The sequence below is a fragment of the Aaosphaeria arxii genome (assembly GCF_010015735.1).
Source record: "Aaosphaeria arxii CBS 175.79 unplaced genomic scaffold BU24scaffold_10, whole genome shotgun sequence".
NCBI classification, from domain to species: domain Eukaryota; kingdom Fungi; phylum Ascomycota; class Dothideomycetes; order Pleosporales; genus Aaosphaeria; species Aaosphaeria arxii.
Window position 1 is genome coordinate 1,193,692 of NW_022983483.1, and position 19,995 is coordinate 1,213,686.

The 19,995-nt window shown below is 49.9% G+C and overlaps 5 protein-coding genes across 5 annotated transcripts; 2 read left to right on the plus strand and 3 right to left on the minus strand.

Annotated features, from left to right (window-relative positions):
* Positions 1 to 3: 3 nt before the first annotated feature.
* On the minus strand, positions 4 to 2,227 carry BU24DRAFT_54004 (uncharacterized protein). The gene is made up of 2 exons (XM_033534370.1): positions 1,100 to 2,227; positions 4 to 1,050 (listed from the first exon to the last, which is right to left on the minus strand). The coding sequence occupies exons 1-2, from the start codon at positions 2,046 to 2,048 to the stop codon at positions 185 to 187; spliced, it is 1,815 nt and encodes a 604-aa protein (XP_033379485.1). The 5' UTR covers positions 2,049 to 2,227; the 3' UTR covers positions 4 to 184.
* A 5,131-nt stretch (positions 2,228 to 7,358) lies between these two features.
* On the minus strand, positions 7,359 to 10,462 carry BU24DRAFT_399377 (uncharacterized protein). Its single transcript, XM_033525406.1, has 2 exons — positions 10,358 to 10,462; positions 7,359 to 10,304 (listed from the first exon to the last, which is right to left on the minus strand). Exon 2 carries the CDS (start codon positions 10,250 to 10,252, stop codon positions 7,556 to 7,558), a length of 2,697 nt encoding a protein of 898 aa, XP_033379486.1. The 5' UTR covers positions 10,253 to 10,304; positions 10,358 to 10,462; the 3' UTR covers positions 7,359 to 7,555.
* A 147-nt stretch (positions 10,463 to 10,609) lies between these two features.
* On the plus strand, positions 10,610 to 12,949 carry BU24DRAFT_427361 (phosphoglycerate mutase-like protein). The gene is made up of 8 exons (XM_033529208.1): positions 10,610 to 10,776; positions 10,831 to 10,843; positions 10,895 to 10,929; positions 10,989 to 11,004; positions 11,052 to 11,177; positions 11,228 to 11,267; positions 11,318 to 12,446; positions 12,546 to 12,949. The coding sequence occupies exons 1-8, from the start codon at positions 10,687 to 10,689 to the stop codon at positions 12,657 to 12,659; spliced, it is 1,563 nt and encodes a 520-aa protein (XP_033379487.1). The 5' UTR covers positions 10,610 to 10,686; the 3' UTR covers positions 12,660 to 12,949.
* A 641-nt stretch (positions 12,950 to 13,590) lies between these two features.
* BU24DRAFT_355098 (uncharacterized protein) lies at positions 13,591 to 15,545 on the minus strand (the record flags this gene model as incomplete). The annotated part of the gene is made up of 2 exons (XM_033523835.1): positions 13,591 to 14,252; positions 14,306 to 15,545. 2 exons carry the CDS (start codon positions 15,543 to 15,545, stop codon positions 13,591 to 13,593), a joined length of 1,902 nt encoding a protein of 633 aa, XP_033379488.1.
* A 345-nt stretch (positions 15,546 to 15,890) lies between these two features.
* On the plus strand, positions 15,891 to 19,691 carry BU24DRAFT_427363 (endoribonuclease YSH1). Its single transcript, XM_033529209.1, has 5 exons — positions 15,891 to 16,339; positions 16,393 to 16,490; positions 16,748 to 17,879; positions 17,932 to 18,616; positions 18,684 to 19,691. Exons 1-5 carry the CDS (start codon positions 16,190 to 16,192, stop codon positions 19,319 to 19,321), a joined length of 2,703 nt encoding a protein of 900 aa, XP_033379489.1. The 5' UTR covers positions 15,891 to 16,189; the 3' UTR covers positions 19,322 to 19,691.
* Positions 19,692 to 19,995: the final 304 nt, after the last annotated feature.

A 19,995-nucleotide genomic window follows, 5' to 3' on the forward strand; every position in this document is an offset into this window, starting at 1 on the left:
GACAGCTAAGAATAATGAAAATTGGGAATGATGCCAGCTTTAGACGAAGCAAGTGCTACGATCCCATCAAAAACCAAGGTACCAAGAAATATTAATCTCGCATCAAAGATGAACGAGAGCTCGAATATACAACTCAGTTCTAAGATTTCGAAAGAAGAGTAAGACAATGGCCAAGATGTGAAATTCACAAATCAAGGTGCGAAGTTAAAGAATCGACTCTTTGAAGCGCAGATGATGTAGCGGCACAAAGCTTCTCAAAACGGTCGAGAAGTAGTTGCGAATCCTCTTCGTTGGAAATGAAAAGTTCAAAATGGGCAAAGACCTTCTCGGGGTTCGCGTCGCCGAAGAGAGGCTCGTAATGTTCAGAAGGAGAGGTAGAACGTGTCGAGACTGGGGTGGAGTAGAGGTCAAACTCGTCATCCTCCTCCTCATCCACAACGGGAGAAGATTGTACAGACTGAACTGGACGCTCGATGACGGGGAAGTCAGGCTTCACCTCCTCGATTGAAGGCTCCTCCTCTTCGATGAGGAAAGAAGAGTAGCCCTTGCCAGACAGAGCGTCGGTATCAATGGGATTCGAGGGTCCCTCTGGAAGCTCGAGAACGGCGAAGACCTGAGGTTGCTGGTAGTTGAATCCATTCATGTTGTTCATTCCCCAGGTGCCGCTATTTCCATTGCTGTTGCCGTTGTTCAGGTTGAGCATGGACATATCGAGCTGTGTATCAGGTACAAGAGCCATGCCAATTTGAGGGTTCTCTGGTTGGGAAAGACCAGAGAACTGCTGGCCTTGGTAGGCATTCATGTCCTTACGAGGCTGGGGGGCGGTGGGAGTGGGGGTAGTGGACATGGAGGTCATAGCCGGCTTTGCCTGAAGGCTCTCGTCTCGGGAAAGCTCCTCGAGGAAGGGGGTAAAGGCTTGGTGACGAAGGAGACGCTCAATGAAGGCTCTTGAGCGCGCGTTCTCCTCCATGAGAGCACGGTTCTGAACACGAAGATCATTGCATTCGTTGTTCTTCATGGCGACCTCGCCTTCAAGTTGGCCAATGTATTCTGGGCAATGTTAGCAGTATTCATGAACCGAACATGTGGAAAATCTTACCCTTCCTCCTGGAACGGAACGCGCGAGCTGAGACTTTGTTACGTAGTTGACGTCGCTCCTTAGAAGTCAACTTCTTGCCTTCCTCCGAGGCCAGAAGCCTCTCGTCTTCGTCCATATCCTCCTCATCTTTCTTCATGCGCACAACGTGAGGTAGAAGGTTTTGGGGGTCGTTTGGTGAACCGAGGGAGGAGTTCTGGCTGTTGTGGCGGATTTGGGCGACAACGCGAGCAATGGTCTCTTCTGTGCGGGCATCGTTCAAGGGGCTTCCGCTCTTCTTGTTAGGATTTTGACGGTTCTGCTGTTGCTGCTGCTGCGTCTGCTTCTGTTGTTGTTGGGCAAGTTGCTGCTGGCGCTGTTGCTGGGCCTGGGCCTTGGCCAAGGCAGCCTGTTGTGCTTGTTGTTGATGCATACCGGGCCATACTCTGACCTGAGCGGGTTCTTCAATGGCGCTGGGATCAATGAAGTCGTCGGACTGCGACGCATCGGTTCCAGGGTAGAAATAGGCGGGTTGTGAGAAGGAAAGGTCCATGTTCATCTTGACATCCGAGTCCATTCCAATACCGCTATTCCAGCCAGCACCGCCCATCATAGTATCGCCCATCAAAGTCATCTCATCCAAGCCGGTCGAAGAAAACATCTGGTAGCCTGTGTTCAGGCCCGAATTGAGACCAGCGATGGAGCCGGAGGGCAGGCCGGTCTGCTGCTTGAAGCGCTCGTATTCATGGCTCGGTTTGGCAGGAGTCTGAAAATCTTCGCCGTCGAGGGCGGTATTGGAAGGGCTGGAGATTGTGGAGGCGACATTGGAGGGATGTTGTCGGACGTTGTTGCTCGGAGTTGGAGACGGAAGCTGGCTGAAGTCGAAAAATTCGGTGTCCGGATCGATGCATTGATTGTTATTGTTGAAAGATGGGCCCGACATGGTCATGGCAGGATGTATTGCAGTAGCCATGAGGAAGGATGCCTGGGGATAGGTCGTACTCTGGAGGCGACAGAGCGAGTAAATGAGAAAAATCAGGCGTCAACCAGGCGAGCGTTCGAAGGGAGGACCAAGAATCAATCCAAGATTCCAAGGAGTATGGTGTATAGTTACTTGAGGGTGTTACTTGAGGGTACGGCGTACGAGTAGAAGGTGGTGGGAAATCGTGGGGGAAGGAGAGTGTAGGTGACAGGTGTGGTTAGGCTCCTGAAGAAGCTGACGACGCTCGCTCGCTTCCTTTTTCCGGTTGATCCGCTTGAGTGGCTTAGTTGGTTAGCCCCGCCTTACTCGATTGGGTGATTAAAACGGGTGAGCAGGTTTTTGTCCTCGATCAAGAAATGTTCGAAGAATGGATGTAGAGTCGAATGATTGTTGTTGTGATGGCGAAATGGACGAAAGAAGTGTATGTACGGAGTAGGTGTGTGTGTGTGTATGAGGTGTGTACGGAGTAGTTGTAGGTAGATGGGAGGAATGCAAAAATGAAGGGGGAAGGGGGCCGCGGGCACAGCAGGCCTCTTGCTTTTACTACTCCTACAACACCGGTAGGTCCTCTTCGCTCGGTCGTATCGGCCATGTCGGGGAGGCGTTTCAAGAGAGGCGGAGCGCGCCAGGCAGGCTTGTCCAAAAATACCCAGGGGGTCCAGCTTGTCCACTCATGACGAGCCATATCCACGCCGTGCCCTGCCTAGGGATGCCAGTCCCAGTTTCCAAGCCCAAGCGCTGTTGCGGTCGACGATCTTCTCTCAGGTAAGGCCGCTACATCCCAGAGGACGCATGAGGGCTCCATACCCGATCTGGGCACTTCGCCCTGTCGTTGAGTTGCTGATGGAAGGTGTATGGAATCGTAATTTACCGTTTTTGCGCGGTACGGACGATTATCCTATCCACCACCCACAACGGCGGGTGTTTACTGCTCATCGATTGTCTTACTGTGGGCAGATGAAGTGCAACCGCTCGAAGACCGTTGTGCCCGCCGCGCTTCTTCCATCGATCGCATCGATAATGTGAATCATAGATCATCCTCACGGTTTTCACCATTTTCTTGTTAGTACTCACGCGTTCGTTATCAAGTTTCGAGCTGCGGTTCCATCAGTTCCCTCGTTTACATCATCAATCACACAGCACCGTCGCCGATATACTCGTAGTCGACTTCTCTGCAAATGCAAATACACTGTTCTGTAGAGAGAACGAGGCGCAAGGCAAGCAGGGGTGTCAGAAGCGACGTTACGCACGTATACCTTTGTGTGGCCAGGCGGTTGAATGTATTGCTATCTGATGTTAAGGACAATGAAGGAACCAAGTCCAGGACAAGAGGACAAGAGGACAAGAGGACAAGAGAACCCCCAGTTGGAGTCGGCGGTCGGTGAAATGGCTAGACCGATCGGTCCTACTGCTCCGTGTGCCACCGCTAAGCCTGTTCAAGGCTAATTCTACTTCATCCACCAATCACAATCACAGCAACTCAACTTGCATGCACAGCCTCTTTTTCGCTCTCTCTTTCTACCATCGCTTTTGGGCATACCTTGCGAGCATCAATCGATCAATCAATTCAGAGTTCAGGCGTGATATGTGAATGCTGTATGCTGTATGCGGCAGCAAAAGTACACTCGACTTTCATGCGAATGTTTTCGACCTTCTTCCTCTGCGTTCCATTCCTGGTTGACTCTGCCCAGCTGAACATGTCAACATGATATGATCTACGGAGTACCTACAGGCGAACTTGACGTCGCGACACCGCCTCAGCCGGTGACCGTGGATCGTGGTACACTCAGATTTCGCAATAATGCCAATACTTTGCGGTTGTGGGATTAAACGAGGCAATAAACGAGACAATAATGGCTATGCGAAGTTGCGAACGACACCTCTTGAGGTAGGTAATGTGTAAACTACCATAACGTAGATACATCTCACTGCGCCATGGAAATACCTGCCAGTTCCGCCTCTTTTCTATACGGTACGAGTATTATTTGATTTTCAACTCCAGCTTCTGACATCATCCTTGGTCTTAGTTATGATTCCGTTGGTGGTGCGGACATCTCGGACATAGATGGCGGAGATGGCATCGCTTGCAATTGCACGCATATTTCCCAACTTCGCAAAAGAGGCAGCAGAATGAATGAACGGTTCAACCATGCTCCGGCGGTGTGCCACCTGGCACTACTCATATGCTCGCCTCTCACTTCATCAGTTCTGACATGCCAACGCCCCGATCCTGCGTTGAGGAGTGTAGTGTCTACCGACTCACCAACGTCCATCTCGTTGGTCCCCAGATTCCCAACACGGAGCTTTTGAAACATTCTATAGCCGCCTTGTGGGTCAGACGAGATACACTTCAGCAGCAGCCCTCCGAACAAAACCCTTTATGCTGCCCAGGGCCAGCATCTACGAACCTTCCCTTGCCTTGTCCCTTTCGTTGTATTTTACCTCCCCCATCGTAACACCTTTTTGGCCGGATCACGCCGCACGCCTCCAGCAATCTACTCGTACCCGTCTCCCCGTCTTCCCGGCATGGGTCCCAGTGCTCAAGCTCCAACATTCTGGGTCACGACTTCGGTCCGCTTCACATCACCGACCCCCACTGGTCACCTACAATACTAATTGTATTCAATGTATTGTAAAATTCCTCAAGATCTCAGAACTGGTCCAATACTTCTCGAATCCTCTCATAGGGGTCGGCCGAAGTCTCTCCGAAGAAGTCCATGCTCCAAAAGATCGGCGGTTTATTTTGCTTGTGGAGTGATTTGACCATAGTCGATAATAATACTCTGTAGTCTTCATCTACATGCCGACAAACTACTGAACACTCCGTACATGATAGAAGATATTGTACGGATTTTGGCACTTGACTCGCATTGAAGATAAACCCACCAAATACCTCCTATAGCACACGTTCTTAGACAAATTGGACGTAGATACCTAGGTACCTAACTCATTCGATGATCATTGGAACTTGCTGCGCCTCAACAACACAATCTCCCAGCTCGGCCCCTTTACCAAATTCAATACCATCACGCAAAACCATCAATACCATCAAATGTCAGTGCGGATAGTAACGATCTTGCTTAGGCCCTTAGGGATGGATATTCTTCGGCGGGTGAAGTTTCAGCTATCGTGACCCTAGAGCCTTACGTGACATATGGGCCTCGATCTGTCTGTCACGCTATCATCTATTCGAGGGGCAAATGGAACTGCCGTAGTCGCTCGATTCTGAACTTTCCATCATCCTAGCCAGATTCAAACAACCACAATTACCTTTTCGGCGGTGGTCAAGATTGTCTCCAGATAGGTCAAGGCTCGAGTCGAGAATTAGATACAATATTGTCCGTTGGTTTTGTCCTGCTGTGCTGTGATAGTTGTGTCTTATTTGCATCTGTATGCTTATCCGTCTACGGAGTACCTTCTCACCAAAACCTCATCACAGAACCCCAATCAAGTATTAATCCAGTAATCAAGTCTATCAGAGCTGCGCACAATACTCTCAATCAGGAAAAAGATTCACAATCACCAACCCCCAAATCCTCATCCTATCCAAACGCCCATAAGCAGACAGACTCCAGGACAACCAGCTCGCGTAATCCTCCTCCTCCCAGGTCATCAATCCCTCAAAGTTCACCGCAATAATCATCCCCCCTCGCGCCATGTTTCCGCCCGTTTAAAGTTGATTTGATTTGCTGTCAGAGAGGATTTCAACCCTTCTCACTACGGCCGTGCACTAAACTTACTGAATCTCATCCGCGCGTAGTTGCCGTCAACTGATAGTTATCTGACCGCATGTGATACCTCGTTCCATCCTCTGGGGCACCGTACAGCACAGCCATACTCCATCCATCCCCTTCCCCAGCCCAACAATCATCAAATCTCACAACCACTTCCACCCATACACAAGTAAACAAACTAACAAAAAAACACGATTCCAATTTCTCCCCTGTAAACAAACTCTCATGTAAACAACCCCCCACCACTCATGCGCCCGTTCTTGGCGCGCGCCGCAAGTACAGGAGCAAGAAAAAAAGACAGAGAAAAAGCTGCGCCTCAACACCCATTGCGTACGCAATGCATCCCAACCCCAACCCACACCCGCATGTCACGTAACACAGACCACGACCGCGGCCACAACTACGGCCTTATGGTTTACCTACCTAGCTACAAACAAACAAAACCCCCCTGGAAGTGATAAAAATGGTTTTCCTTATCTGCTTTGATCAGGTGTGGATTGCAGTTAGCTAGGATGCTTTGCACACGTACTTCAAGCGTTGGGGGATGTGTGAGGCTGGGGGAGGTGTGGGCGAGTGTGTATGTAGGTTTTGACCGGAGCTGAAGTGGTTTTGGGTTAAGGGGGCTTTGACTCGTGGATAGTGAGATGAGTTGAGTAAGTTGAGATAATTGTTAATGCTATGTTTTTGAGATTCGGGGGTGATGGGAGTATAGGGGGTGGAGGTGGTGTGGTGTGTAAGTATGTGATATGGGTTTGCTGTAGAGAGTGAGCGAGCGAGCGAGTGAGTAATATGCTTTGTGATCTAATGTTTCTTGTCGTTCCCTTCTCATTCCATATAAGAAGGACTAATGGACAATTTGATATCGTGGTATGTAGGTGCCGCGTAAGGTTCATTGTGCAAGTCTGAAGGGCTTGGCTTTTGCTATTCGATACTACCATTAGGTACCATAGATATCTGGAAGTGCGGAGTAGATAGACTATTAGAGAGTGAAATATGCTCACTATTGTCACTTAACTGCATAAGTATAACTCATGTGCGAAGCTTTGCTTCCATGCTGCCGTTCTTCGACATAAATTGGGCAGTATTGCGGATAGATCTTTTCACCCGTAGATGTCATACTATACGTGCAGTCAGTTTACGTGAATGAGCTACACAGGAGCCTTTTTGTCTTTGGTATTTCGCTGGAGGCAAACACGTCCTCTCGTCATTGGTCATCACATATTCTCGGTTCTTCTCGAAGAGGGGAAACGGGTGGGCCTGCATTTATGCTGTGATAAGCTGATGATTGCTATAGTCTCCCTGCAGTAGTACAGTCTATTTCTCCATATTGGACTGTGGTTCAATGACTATGGAAACCTATCTTTGGTGCATTTGCTGCCCTATTGTTTACAATATTAGTTATCTTAGTTTATAGTGAATGGTTATAAGACAGAGAAAGTAAACGTTAAAGAACAGAAAAAACAATATTAAATACTTAATCAAGATATAAAATAAAGCACAAGAGGGCTATCGTGATAGTCAGTTCTCAAGTTAATAGGGTTTGCCATTTATGTATGTTTAAAGTTCTATTTAACCTATTTTATATATAATTTGGTACCTTTTCTTCTCGTAGACGTACATGCTTGCATGCACCAAAAGGATGAGGTATTGATTACCACCTCATATTCTCACGATCTCTTGACTACTCAAATGCTACACTTTGTCGTTTGCCTAAGCGCATAGATGGCATCTAGATCATAATTCAGATCCCGTTCGCTTCGGATTTCAGTGTCCGCCAGAATTGGGATCTTCTTGTTGAGCGGCCTCTAATGACTCGCCATCCTCAGTGAGCAGACCTAACTCGTTTACAACAACATGGAAGAAATTCTGCTCCCCGTGTTGCCCACCCGTGATTCCACCCTTCGCAACGCCCTCTCCGCTTCTCACATCTCTGACCACATTCCTGGCACGTTCCCTCTCCCCAGCGTGAACCAGAGCACGTACAACAGCGACAATGGCATCCCACCCGGGAAGCTTGCCATGTTTCGACATGCGCGTGAGAACCGTCATCATCCTGCCCACCTCACCAGCAGCGGCATAGCCCTCGATGATGCGATCGAAGAGAAACTTGTCCGTGCCTGCGCCGGGTGTTTGTAAGATCTGCAGCCAGAGAGAATCGGCAGCCGCGATGTTCGGGGGCGATTCTTGAAAGTAATGCGTGAAGAGCGAGGTGTAGATGTGGGGACCGGGAGACATGTTACGAGAGGTCATGTAGCTTATCACTGCACGGACAGCGGGGAAATTCTTGTACTGCTTGAGCATGGTATCGATGGTAGTTGCGTAAATGTAGGAGTTCAATCTGAGGCCGGAGGACTCTAGCTGTGTGAATAGAGTTGTGATGTGTGCTGCTTGAGCGTCTTGGTCGAGGGCAGCGAAGTCAGCATTGTCGAAGGAGGCCCGGACGAGCATAGTGTAAGTCGCAAGATCGGCTTGAATGCCCTGCGACTCCATTTGGCGGAGAAGCTTGAAGGTCGTTTCGTGGTCATTGCCGACAAGATAGACTTTTATCAAGCTGTTGTAGGTGCGGGCATCCGGGGAGATATCAAAAGTGCGGGCCCAGCTAAGGACTTTATGGATGAAGTCACGCTTGCGGTCGAATGAGAGCTGTCGTTGGGGGAGATTGGCCAGAGCTGTTATAGCGCCATTGATGACTTCAATTGAAGGCTTGGTGTGAATGACCGACTTGTTTGTTGGCGATTTCTTCTGCTTATGAGACATTTCTTGACTAGATGGAGAATGCTGTGAAGCAAGCCATGCTTTGCCCATTTCATCAAGTGTTGAGAAGCCAGCATTGATTTCGCGAAGAGAGATGAGGCCGTTGACTCGAGTAGTCCATGCGAAATTGTCGGGTTGAACACCAGACTGTATCATCCTTGCCCACATGGCGTTCAGACCGCGAAGATCCCGAGCTCTTACACATCCAGTGAGCATAGCGGTCCACGTTGTTACATCTGGCTTCACGCCATGTTCCATCATATGATTCCAGACTGTCACCGCCTGGTCTGAGGCGAACAAAGCCAGGAAGCCCGTTAAGAAGGAGTTATAGACGATTGGGGGAATGTTGGCAGCGCCATCCTCCTTTGTATAAGCCATGATGGTTTCGGCCCATATTCGTTCCACCTTGTGCTTATGAGATTTCTCATTGATGGCTCGGTCGATTCGTTTTAGTAGCATTTGCTCCTTGTTATCTGCTCGTTGCTCTTCGGTCAATGGGCCTCCTTCAAAGGTTTTTTCGCCTATCATGTTGATGGCTAGCGATGGCGCCAATGCGATCTGTTTGACGATATCAGTGCGGAAATCCTTTGGTAGCATTTTGAAATCAGATGACAGATCTGCGTGTGTAAGTGTGGATTGAATGGTGGAGCCTGGAAGTAGATATGTGATAAGCCTTAAGAAAGGGGCGTGTTGGGTTGCCAAATCTTTGGGGAGCACCGCAGTGAAGCTGTTCTGTCCTCTGAGGAGTATAAAGACTGTCAAAGCCGAAAATCCCAGGATAGTACTGCCCAAGCTTTTTGGATGGAAGATTTGCATTCGACGGTTGAAGTCCCGAGCGACGGATGCATCCCTCAATACCTCCTTGACGTCATCAACCTGAGGCATCGATTTCCATTCCGTATCGAGGGTTTCTAGTGGAAGTTCCACTTGCCCCTTGCACTGAAAGAAGAACCTCCATACAGATAGCAATTCGCTGAAAAGAGCTTCAGCATTCCCTTCTTTGGCATGTATGGCCGCTAAGGTAGTATCTGTGAGTTTTCGAAAGGTGCCTTTCCAATTGTTTGGAGTTTGAATGCCCAACAATTCGTACTTGTGCAATACCGAAGTTGGGCGGACTGGTACATGTGCTCCACGACAAAAAGCATGTACTAAGTTTGACAAGAGATCCTCAAACACCGAGTGGCTTCCCATCAATGATAAATCGTTATACGAAGGATGAGCAAGCGCAGGACAACCCCTTGCTGGATATGCCTCCAGAAACAAATCCCAAGCTCTTTGTAGATCCTTTTGCTTCAAATAGCGGTTGATCTGGACAGCATATGAACGTGTCCCAGAGTCTGCGCGCCTGTCGGGCTCGTGCTGCGATACCTCGCCCTCCAATTCTGAGCTCAAAGCAACTTCATTATCAAAGGTGGTGTACTTTGAATATCGCCCCCTATTGACCGGTCGCTGGAACTTCCGTTGTTCCAATGAGCTCGCGTTCGTAGTGTCCTCGGTATTCCTAGTAGGTACGTGGTTGTTATTCTGTGCTGTCTCTTGTGGTCCAAGAGATTCTCGTTCGGTAGAAGAAGCTTCTTGCTGGGGCGTCGTTGATTGTTCGTTTCGAAGGGAGATGAATGACGCTCTGGATTGCCATTGGGGGTTTGTGAAATTCGTGAGGCGCCCCGCGAGCCTGACTCTGCATTGTCTACACACGTACGAGTTCATCGTGATCGTAGGAAACGCTCAATGGACACGGGAAAGGTGGAGGAAATCATAGCTACAAATGTTGCATTAGCCTTCCGCCAGAGAACAGGACTCGTGGACACTGACAAATTGAAGGAAGTACAGATTCACACATTCCCCCCCATGCGCGCTCGCGGAGCAAAGCATGCGATCATTCGTTGAGGCCTTGAGACGTTATGCAATCAATCGTGCTTTAGCTGCCGATAAATTTCCTTGGTCACTGAGCGTTCTGTTATTCCGCACGTTGCAGTTGAAACTAATCCTGATTAGGACAAGCCGAAGTACCCTGTCGATGGTGACGCATGAGGACTCGAAGCTTTGGCAAGCTTCATACAACGTCTTCTCCTCTTGCTCTTTATATACCTAATTGGTCCGTTACAAGAGTATTTAGATCAACAATTATTATTATCTAGACTATGACCACCCATATTCCGCGTGCCCCGTACTCGCCAGCGGAGCTTGAGAAGCTATACCCGAAGGACGTCGAGCTTCAATTGGTCCAAGTTGTAAGTTCTTAGATAATTCTTGACGGCAACAGACGTATGCTGATTATATTATAGTTACTTCGTCATGGTATGTAGCGATGGATATTCGTATAAAAATAGTAGTTGAATATTTCCATAGGCGAACGGAGCCCTGTGTCACCTCGATTTCAGAATGTAAGCCCCCATGCATGCATGTGTTACCAAGAGCGCCACGAATTAATGTATTGACCCAGACTGGATTACGACCTTGTAAGCACGGCAACCAATGAAGAAGAGTTATTCTGATAACATCAAAGATTGGCCTTATTGCAACTCTGCCCGACAATTCACTAGTGTTGTAATGACTACAACGGACTGGACGAAATGGGATCATCTCAAATATCGCCGCAGGCTGGAAACGTTCGGTATCGATGATGGGCCTGGTACGATTATTATGAGGCAATTTCCTGAAGGCTAGCCTAATAGATAACAGTGATCGCGTCTGGTCCAGATGGTGAATTCGACGGCATCTGGTGCGCCCTCCGTCATCTCTGAATAGTATCAACACTAACAAGGTTCATAGCCAACCAGGCGAACTCACAGACAAGGGCCGTGAAACGACACTGGCTCTTGGTCAAAGACTGCGCCATCTCTACGTGGATCAACTCCATTTCATGCCTAAACTCATCGCCGGTAGCGACATGATCTATCTACGAGCAACCCCTATCCCACGTGCTTTGGAATCGGTTCAGCAAGCATTCTGGGGTTTCTATCCTCCCAGTGCAAGAACAGCCGACTTTCCTACTCCTACCATCGTTACCAGAACCCCAGCGGACGAGACTTTGTTCCCGAACGATGGTAACTGCCGAAGATTTGCCCATCTAAGCCGTGCATTTGCCAAAAGAGCAGCCCAAAATTGGAACGACACAGACGACATGGAGTACTTGTCAAGTCTCTACTCCAAGTGGATGCCCGGGAAGTCGAAAGTAGCGGTTGACTCCCACCCAAGAGTATCCGGAATCATGGACACTATCAACGCGACCGATGCTCACGGACCTAAGACCAAGCTCCCTAAGGAATTCTACGACCCCAAAGCCCGCGCCATTATCGACAAGATTGGCGTTGAAGAGTGGTACGCTGGATATAAAGAGTCGGCAGAGTATCGCATGCTTGGAATCGGCGGTTTGATGGGCGACATCACCAGTCGAATGATTGGATCCGTTGAGCGCGACGGCAACGATGGACTTATCGAGATTGGCGGCAACGACGGCGACCTTGGTCGGGGTAGAGGAGGCGAGACAGATATCAAGCTCGCGCTTTCTGGCTGCCACGACACAACGCTTGCAGCGATCCTTACCAGTCTTGGGGCCTTCGACGGCGAGAAATGGCCTCCGTTCACGAGTCACATAGCTTTTGAATTGTTCCGCAAGAAGAAGCTCGATAGCCCTGCCGTCATTTCCAAATCCGTCGCAGCCCCGCAACCTAAATCTCAGAGCTGGTGGTCATCCATCTTCGGCGGCGGCAGCAGCAAAACCAACACCGACCAGTCCTCCACTATTGCCCGTACACCAATAACCGAACTCTCCGAGAACAAAAAGAACGAACTGCGCGGCTACTACGTACGCATCCGGTACAATGATAAGATCATGCAGGTTCCAGGCTGCACGCCTGATGGCAATCATCTTGAGGGTGACACTTCGTTCTGTACACTTGTAAGTGCACATCCTCTTTCCAACCACCACAAACACTTTCTATATCGAATGAGACTACTCATTGGAGCTTAACTGTTGGCTGACTTTGTAACCTATTAGGAGGCATTCAAATCCATCGTCGACAAGTACGTGCCGAAGAACTGGAAACACGCATGTGCTTCCAATGTCGACGCCCCTGCCTTCCCTACACAAGCCGAACCCGCGGGATACTAGATTCCGTTATGTTAAATCATTGATCGTACACAAAGCCGAATCTATTGTACATAGGAAAGGAGATGAAAGGATGAAAGGCGGGATTGAACTTGGACAATTGTGCCAAACATGTTGAGAATTGTCACACTGACTTCGTATTTGCATTCCATGTTTTTTGAGAGTATGATACAATCGGACCTTAGTCGTTTTGAAACAGGCAAAAAGTACATACAATGCCAAACAGTCACATAGTCGAATTCGATAGTAGGGTTTATCTTCAATAAGTGTATTATCAGGCTGTATGAGCTCAGGTGCTCCCCTCCACCTCCTATTTCATGCTTGATTATTTGCAAGCAATCGGCTCTCTGTTGGGCTTAAGGCCCTATAACTCTCATTGAGATACCCAACGAAAAACAAGCGCATGAAAGATCTGGGAAACTTTTTTTTTGGTCGACGTAGAGGAAGGAGACAGACAACTCCCAGAAAATCTCGCCCACCAGCTCCACAGCCTGGCTAGGCCCCTCCAATTTGTTGACCTGGTGATGAACCCATCATTCTCTAGAGGAAATATGGTGCAGCTTCCGAAAAATAAAAGATAATCAGGACCAAGACAAATGCCTGAAAACAAACGCCGCCGCTGATGTAAAAAGTTTATAATAAGACAATTCAAGAATATAGAAAGAGTTGCTGTATCTCCACATGCTCCATCTCGTCCTGAGAGCAGTATTAGTGCTATAAAGTGGGGACATCATGGATGTCACACCAGCAAGGCCGTCAGGTAAAGGACCATGATGAAGAGGTAGTCCTTCCTGGTTCAAATGTGCTCCTCAATGTTGCCTCATCTTCCATGGCAAATCCAGAGCCACTGGGTATCATCGGTAACGCACTCTTCATGAGGCGTCTACATCCGCGTCGTTCATACATCGGGAGCTAGCAAGTTTCAGCGCCGCTTCTAACGAACACTACTTGTAGGCTTCTTCTCCTCGTCCTTCTCCACATTCTTTAGCCTTGCTAGCACTGTTGCGAGTGTCTTTCTTTCCTTGCCATCAACATGTAGGACATGAATGATGTCGCGTACTTGTAATCTCTTGCCTGGATCTCCAGTCTCCAGAGAGCCGCCGTACGTTCTCTTAAGACCTACGAGTGCACGATCAACTGGGACTTGTGCGGGAGTGCTGGCGCCGCTCGCGCTGCCTGCACTTGTGTTTATCCGACTAGGCGTAGAAGTACCTGACGCACCACCACCGCCGCCCCCTCCACCGCCTCCTGTCATCCAAGAGTACTTCTTCTTTCCACCGAGTGCCATGCTGGCTGTCTCGTTGGCTTTCCGATGAAGGACATCTTCTGTCTGACCAGCTTTGGCCATGCGCATCTGTTCTTTCTTTGTGATCTTGTCTGGGAGTTGAATTGGAGCGGCTGTGGGCGTTTCTGCAGGTGCGCCGGAGGCAGCTTGTAGCCTCTTCTTCCTCTTTGCAAGACGAGCTTCTTCCCATTTGTAGTCATCTGTGACTTTTCGCTTCAGTGCGTTCGCGATATGATTGGGTAGTGAGATCGTCGGCTGCGGAGTCGGGGGTGCTTCGGTTGGCGGGGTAGGTAGCCGTGCAGCGTTGACTTCTGAAACAAGCATTAGCAGGATGAATCGACACAACAAATATAGATTGACTTACTCTTATCCGTCGTGACCGTCAGGGGACTAATGGCACTGTCTGGTGCCTCCCATGCGGTCTTGGAAATGTTTGTCGGAACTGCAGTGGTCTGCCGTGAGCCAGCGCTAGCAATGGCAATGTCTGCCAGAGCAGGCGGCACAACACCGTGAGAGCTATTTTGGCGACCTTGGCTCAAAGTAAATGCATCTTCCAGCACACTTCGTAGGCGTTCCTCGGCAGCTAGAGATATAAGGCTGAGTATGTCGACGAAAGGCGCTCCGTGATTGAGCAAACTATCGGCCTGTAAGGCAGCAACTGATTCACCGTCCGATCCATTTATAGAAGCTCGTGTGACATTTTGTGGGGTGTCAGGAATCTTATCGAAGAGACCCTCGAGGTTCAATTTTAAGCCATGCTCATATACTCTAGTCGATATGCGCTGCCTGATCTGGGTTGCATGTAGGAACGGATCGGCCAACGGAGCCTGAGCAACCTCGGCATATGCGCGTGCCGCCTGCGAATGTTTTCGAGCAAGCTCTGCTTCCTGCTGTTCTTTGGTGACAGGTTGGCTCAATGGACCGGCACCCTGAAAAGCGCCAGCGCCATTTGCCCCCTGCGACCAATTATTGAAGCTGCCGTGGGGTGACAGAGTAGAACCGGACGCCTGGGAGTTGAACGAGTTTCCATAGGTCTGATTTCGGAATGTATGCAGCAGGTTGTCTTCCTCTGCCCGCAGATCGATACCTGAACCCGTCAAAACGTCACTGATGTTGTTAACATCCATGTCGCGCGGGTTCGCCTTTTCCAACTCTCCGTCGTTCTGAGCCTTGCTGTAGGGAACTTTGGGCGGTGGCATAGCACCAGGAGGCGGGCGAGCGTTTAAGTTGGAGTCGTTTGCATGCGGGTAAGGCTGGGGTTGGTGAAATGAGTGAGATGGATAGCCAGCGGCGGGTGACTGGGGCAATGAAGCATGATGGCCAACAGGTGGAGAGCCTGCAGCATAGGGCGAAGTGTTGCCATAGGAAGGAGCAGAGAAGGGCGACTGATACGGCGATGGTGGATTTGGCGAAAGACGCTGCCGTTTCGCTGGTGGGATGCCCATGCTGGGTGACATGGCGCCTGGCGACTGTTGATATGAGGGCGGGGAGAAGGGGCGTTGGGTCGGCTGCTGCTGCGGCGGGAGGTTGTTCGTCTGAAGCGGCGGAATGGTGGCCTGATTCTGATGGCTATGGCCGTACGGATTGCTGTATGGACTCGCCATGTTGGGCAGGAGGTCGTAGAGGCCTGATAATGGTGAAGTTGTGTCGGGGAGAGCGCGACTATGGGGTCGTCCCTCAGAAGAGGGATTGCTCGATGTTCGGGATCCTTTATGGGCGTGTCATCGACGGCGCGGATATATGCAGAGACTGACGCGATCTGCTTCGTGACTCTGGAAGGCTTGTGACTCGTGTTTTCGATGGGTGGGCGGTCGCGGCGTGTTGAAGTTGGAGATGGGAAAGTAAAGTTGAGGCGCACTTGCAACTCTGAGGTGACGCACGGATAACACCGAAGTAAACCCGGCTTAAGTAACCCTTAAAGACGCGACGACGAACAATAGAGAACCATCGCCAAGCCTGTGAACGTCGAAGAGCCTCATAAGCGCGACCACTTCTCATTGAATGATCGCAGTTCAGTCGCATTACCCTTCGACACGCGTTTCGAATATCACTGCTGTCTATTCAGATACAATAGGCTTCTAACAATACTCAGATGACCATCTATTGCGCGCGACGTAGCTTAGGTTGAATGCGCACCGTTGCGAACCCATCGAGGTCTACTTGAATCCATTCACAAATACATAGCCCGACCGCGGAATCGTCACAAATCTACACCTCGCTATCGTAAAACTCTCCTATCATAGTAGTCATGGCAGCCAAACGAAAGCATGCGGCGCTCGCACCGGAGGATGATGATCCAGTGGATCCCTCCGATGAGCTCATGTTTCTATGCCTAGGTGGTGGAAACGAAGTCGGTCGATCATGCCATATCATACAATACAAAGGGAAAACTGTTATGGTGCGCATGGATTTCTTATGGAGGGGTTGAAATGAGATGCTGATGGAGTTTAGCTTGACGCTGGCATGCACCCTGCTTACGAAGGACTGTCTGCCATGCCTTTTTACGATGAGTTCGACTTGAGCACGGTGGATGTGCTTCTGATCTCCCAGTAAGTGCAATGTGTTGTTTTCTTATGTTTTCTGATATTGTGGTGGAAAGACTGGCGCATCACCAGCAGTCGGACATTAAAGGCTTCGTTTGATTACCTCTTGTATACGAGAAACAATGGAAAATACATTTGCATCCTATCTGTTCGACTGCGGTGATGTGCCTATTGCTTAGCACATAGTTTTCTGCTTCCACTACAGCCCGTCCCGTCCCCTGCATCCATGTCCCCAATGACTTCAATAACTAATGGATGTTCAGTTTCCACGTGGATCACGCAGCCTCCCTCCCATATGTCCTCGCAAAAACCAACTTCAAAGGTCGAGTCTTCATGACGCATCCGACAAAAGCTATCTACAAATGGCTCATCCAAGATTCCGTCCGTGTCGGGAACATCTCATCCTCGTCTGAGACCAAAGTTCAGATGTACACCGAAGCGGACCATTTGAACACATTTCCAAGCATTGAGGCAATCGATTTCCACACCACACATACCATATCTGGTATACGGATAACACCATATCCTGCTGGCCATGTGCTTGGTGCGGCCATGTTTCTCATCGAGATCGCGGGGTTGAAGATACTGTTCACTGGAGACTATTCGAGAGAAGACGATCGGCATTTGGTCTCCGCAGCTGTTCCCAAGGGCGTCAAGATAGACGTACTCATCACGGAGTCGACGTTCGGTATCTCAACACATGTGCCGCGAGTACAAAGAGAGACGCAGCTTATGAAGTCCATTACGGATATCCTGAACAGAGGCGGGCGCGCTCTTCTCCCAGTGTTCGCGCTTGGCCGAGCCCAGGAACTCCTGCTCATCTTGGATGAGTACTGGCAGAAGCACCCGGAGTACCAGAAGATCCCCATCTATTACAACTCCAGTCTTGCCCGTAAATGTATGGTTGTGTATCAGACATACGTATCAGCAATGAACGATAACATCAAACGATTGTTTCGAGAGCGCATGGCTGAGGCCGAAGCAGCCGGTGACGTGGGCAAAGGAGGACCATGGGACTTCCGATTCGTTCGAAGTTTGAAAAATCTCGATCGTTTCGACGACATGGGCGGCTGCGTCATGTTGGCATCGCCAGGTATGTTGCAGTCAGGTATATCTCGCGAGCTGCTCGAGCGCTGGGCGCCAGATCCGAGGAACGGTGTCGTCATCACGGGTTACTCGGTCGAAGGGACAATGGCAAAGCAGATTGTCCACGAGCCAGAGCAAATTCCAGCGATCACTCAACGAGCGACGAATTCTGCACGACGGCCGGGTCAGAAAGAGGGCGAGCAAATAATGATCCCGCGACGATGCACAGTTCAAGAATACAGTTTTGCGGCACACGTCGACGGGAAGGAGAATATGGACTTTGTGCAAGAGGTGGCTGCACCAGTTGTAGTATGTCTAGTTTTGTATTAATCGAGAAGGAACGATACTAACCACTGACTAGATTCTCGTGCATGGCGAAAAAGGCAACATGACCCGCCTCAAGTCGAAGCTTCTTAGTTTCAACGCACAGAAGAAGACGCCCGTCAAGATTTACTCGCCAGCAAACTGTGAGGAGCTTCGTATACCATTCAAGACTGATAAGATCGCCAAAGTGGTCGGGAAACTCGCGAGCTTACACCCCCCCATGCCACCTAAAGGAATAGATGGTGACGACGAAGACATCTCCAGTGATACAGAAGAAGAGCAAAACCAGCTCATCAGCGGAGTGCTGATCCAGAACGACTTCAAGATCAGTCTGATGGCACCCGAAGATCTCAAAGAGTACGCAGGCCTGACGACGACGACGATCGTCTGCCGCCAACACCTCACATTATCCGCCGCGGGCGTTGAGCTCATCCGATGGGCACTCGAAGGGACATTCGGTGCCATCAAAGAACGCACCATAACCGACCACGCCATCAACGGCAAGGAAAGCGCAACAAACGGCACAGGGAACCACGAAGAAGCCGACGAGGAGGTGGAACGGTCGAGCAAAGCTTTCCAAGTCATGGACTGCGTAACGGTATATTGTCGACCAGGTGGTCGTGTAGAGGTGGAATGGGAAGGCAACATGATCAACGACGGCATCGCCGACGCTGTCCTGGCCGTCCTGTTCTCTGTGGAAAGCAGCCCAGCCTCCGTTCGACGTACGTATACCCACCTCTATGCATCCCAAAATTCTCCATCACAAAGTAGACTGACCAAACTCTATAGAATCATCACGCTCACATTCCCACTCGCACGCTGAACCCCCATCATCACCAACATCCCTCGCCCTACCCACCCACTTCAAATCCGACTCGACTTCCTCCGCCACCTCCGCCACCTCACCCTCATCCACCTCCCCGACCAAATCAACAACGCCACCCTCAGCGCCCTCGGAGTCGCCGACGAACCCACACAAGACCCCCGACCCATCCACCCGCCTCTCCCGCCTCTTCCTCTTCCTAGAAGCCCAATTCGGCGCCGACTCCGTCCACCCAATCACCTACCCCCGAAACTCACCCTCCGACCCTGCCAACAACCCCACAATAACAACATCACCAACACCTCCCCCCTCCGGCACCCCAACAGCAAACGAAACAGCAACAACACCAACCACAGTCTCAATATCCGGCAACCCCCTCACGCCCACATCACAACCCATCCTCTCCCCCTCCGACAAGGCCGAACTCAAACGCCTCCACTCCCTCGGCATACCGGTGCCCGGAATCGAAATCAGGTTCGACAGGTACGTAGCCAGGGTGTGGCTCGAGGACCTGGACGTCGAGTGCGCGAGCGTGCCGCTGCGGGCTAGGGTGAAAGCCGTCGTGGAGAGGGGCGTCGAGTGCGTTAGTGGGCTTTGGTCGTGAGGGGGCTTTGTCTCTTCTACCTTGTCTTGTCTTTCGAGTCTTTCATGTCCGTGGGGTGGTTTCTTTGCGGAAGGGTTGGGTGGATGGGTGGTCGTTTGTCTGTGATTGTGTGCTTTGCAGAAGGAGAAACAAGAGAATGAAATTTCATGGAGGGATATACTGGTGTCGAGGAAGCGGAGGATGAGGATATGAAAGTGGATGTGCATGGTACTATTATATCATATTCCCCCACCCCAGAATTTTATTAAAAATATACATATATACATGCACGCAGGCAATATGATCGATGCTCATTATTTTTGCCTTGTAGTCTTCTGAGAACGGTTTAGAGGGAGTGAGTAGGTGGTAGCGATGAAGATACAGAACCGATTGTCAAGTATTAGACTATGATAGATTTCTTTTCACTCACATTTCGTGATATCAATTCCACTGTCTCAACGAACATCTTCATCTCGTATTTTGGATTCAAGTCACCACAAAAACACTACAAAGTAACCGGCCATACAATGAAAAGATGTGATTCGATTTGATTATTTGATATTGTAATTAATCCATCCCCTGATGTTGCAGGCCCCATTGAGGCCCAAATGTGTGATATGCCCTTGATCCGTCTGAGCTATGCCGAGTCATCGTGATACCATTCCCCGATCGTATGCAATGCAATTGTGTACGCA

Excerpts from the sequence above, each read along its gene's own strand:
- BU24DRAFT_399377 (XM_033525406.1), bottom strand. The coding sequence starts at position 10,252 with ATGAACTCGTACGTGTGTAGACAATGCAGAGTCAGGCTCGCGGGGCGC.
- BU24DRAFT_427361 (XM_033529208.1), top strand. The coding sequence starts at position 10,687 with ATGACCACCCATATTCCGCGTGCCCCGTACTCGCCAGCGGAGCTTGAG. Across the intron at positions 11,178-11,227 it reads CGGTATCGATGATGGGCCTG|TGATCGCGTCTGGTCCAGAT; the intron begins GTACGATTATTA and ends AATAGATAACAG. Across the intron at positions 11,268-11,317 it reads GGTGAATTCGACGGCATCTG|CCAACCAGGCGAACTCACAG; the intron begins GTGCGCCCTCCG and ends CAAGGTTCATAG.
- BU24DRAFT_427363 (XM_033529209.1), top strand. The coding sequence starts at position 16,190 with ATGGCAGCCAAACGAAAGCATGCGGCGCTCGCACCGGAGGATGATGAT. Across the intron at positions 16,340-16,392 it reads ACAAAGGGAAAACTGTTATG|CTTGACGCTGGCATGCACCC; the intron begins GTGCGCATGGAT and ends GATGGAGTTTAG. Across the intron at positions 16,491-16,747 it reads GATGTGCTTCTGATCTCCCA|TTTCCACGTGGATCACGCAG; the intron begins GTAAGTGCAATG and ends ATGGATGTTCAG.
- BU24DRAFT_54004 (XM_033534370.1), bottom strand. The coding sequence starts at position 2,048 with ATGGCTACTGCAATACATCCTGCCATGACCATGTCGGGCCCATCTTTC. Across the intron at positions 1,051-1,099 it reads GTTCCGTTCCAGGAGGAAGG|AATACATTGGCCAACTTGAA; the intron begins GTAAGATTTTCC and ends AACATTGCCCAG.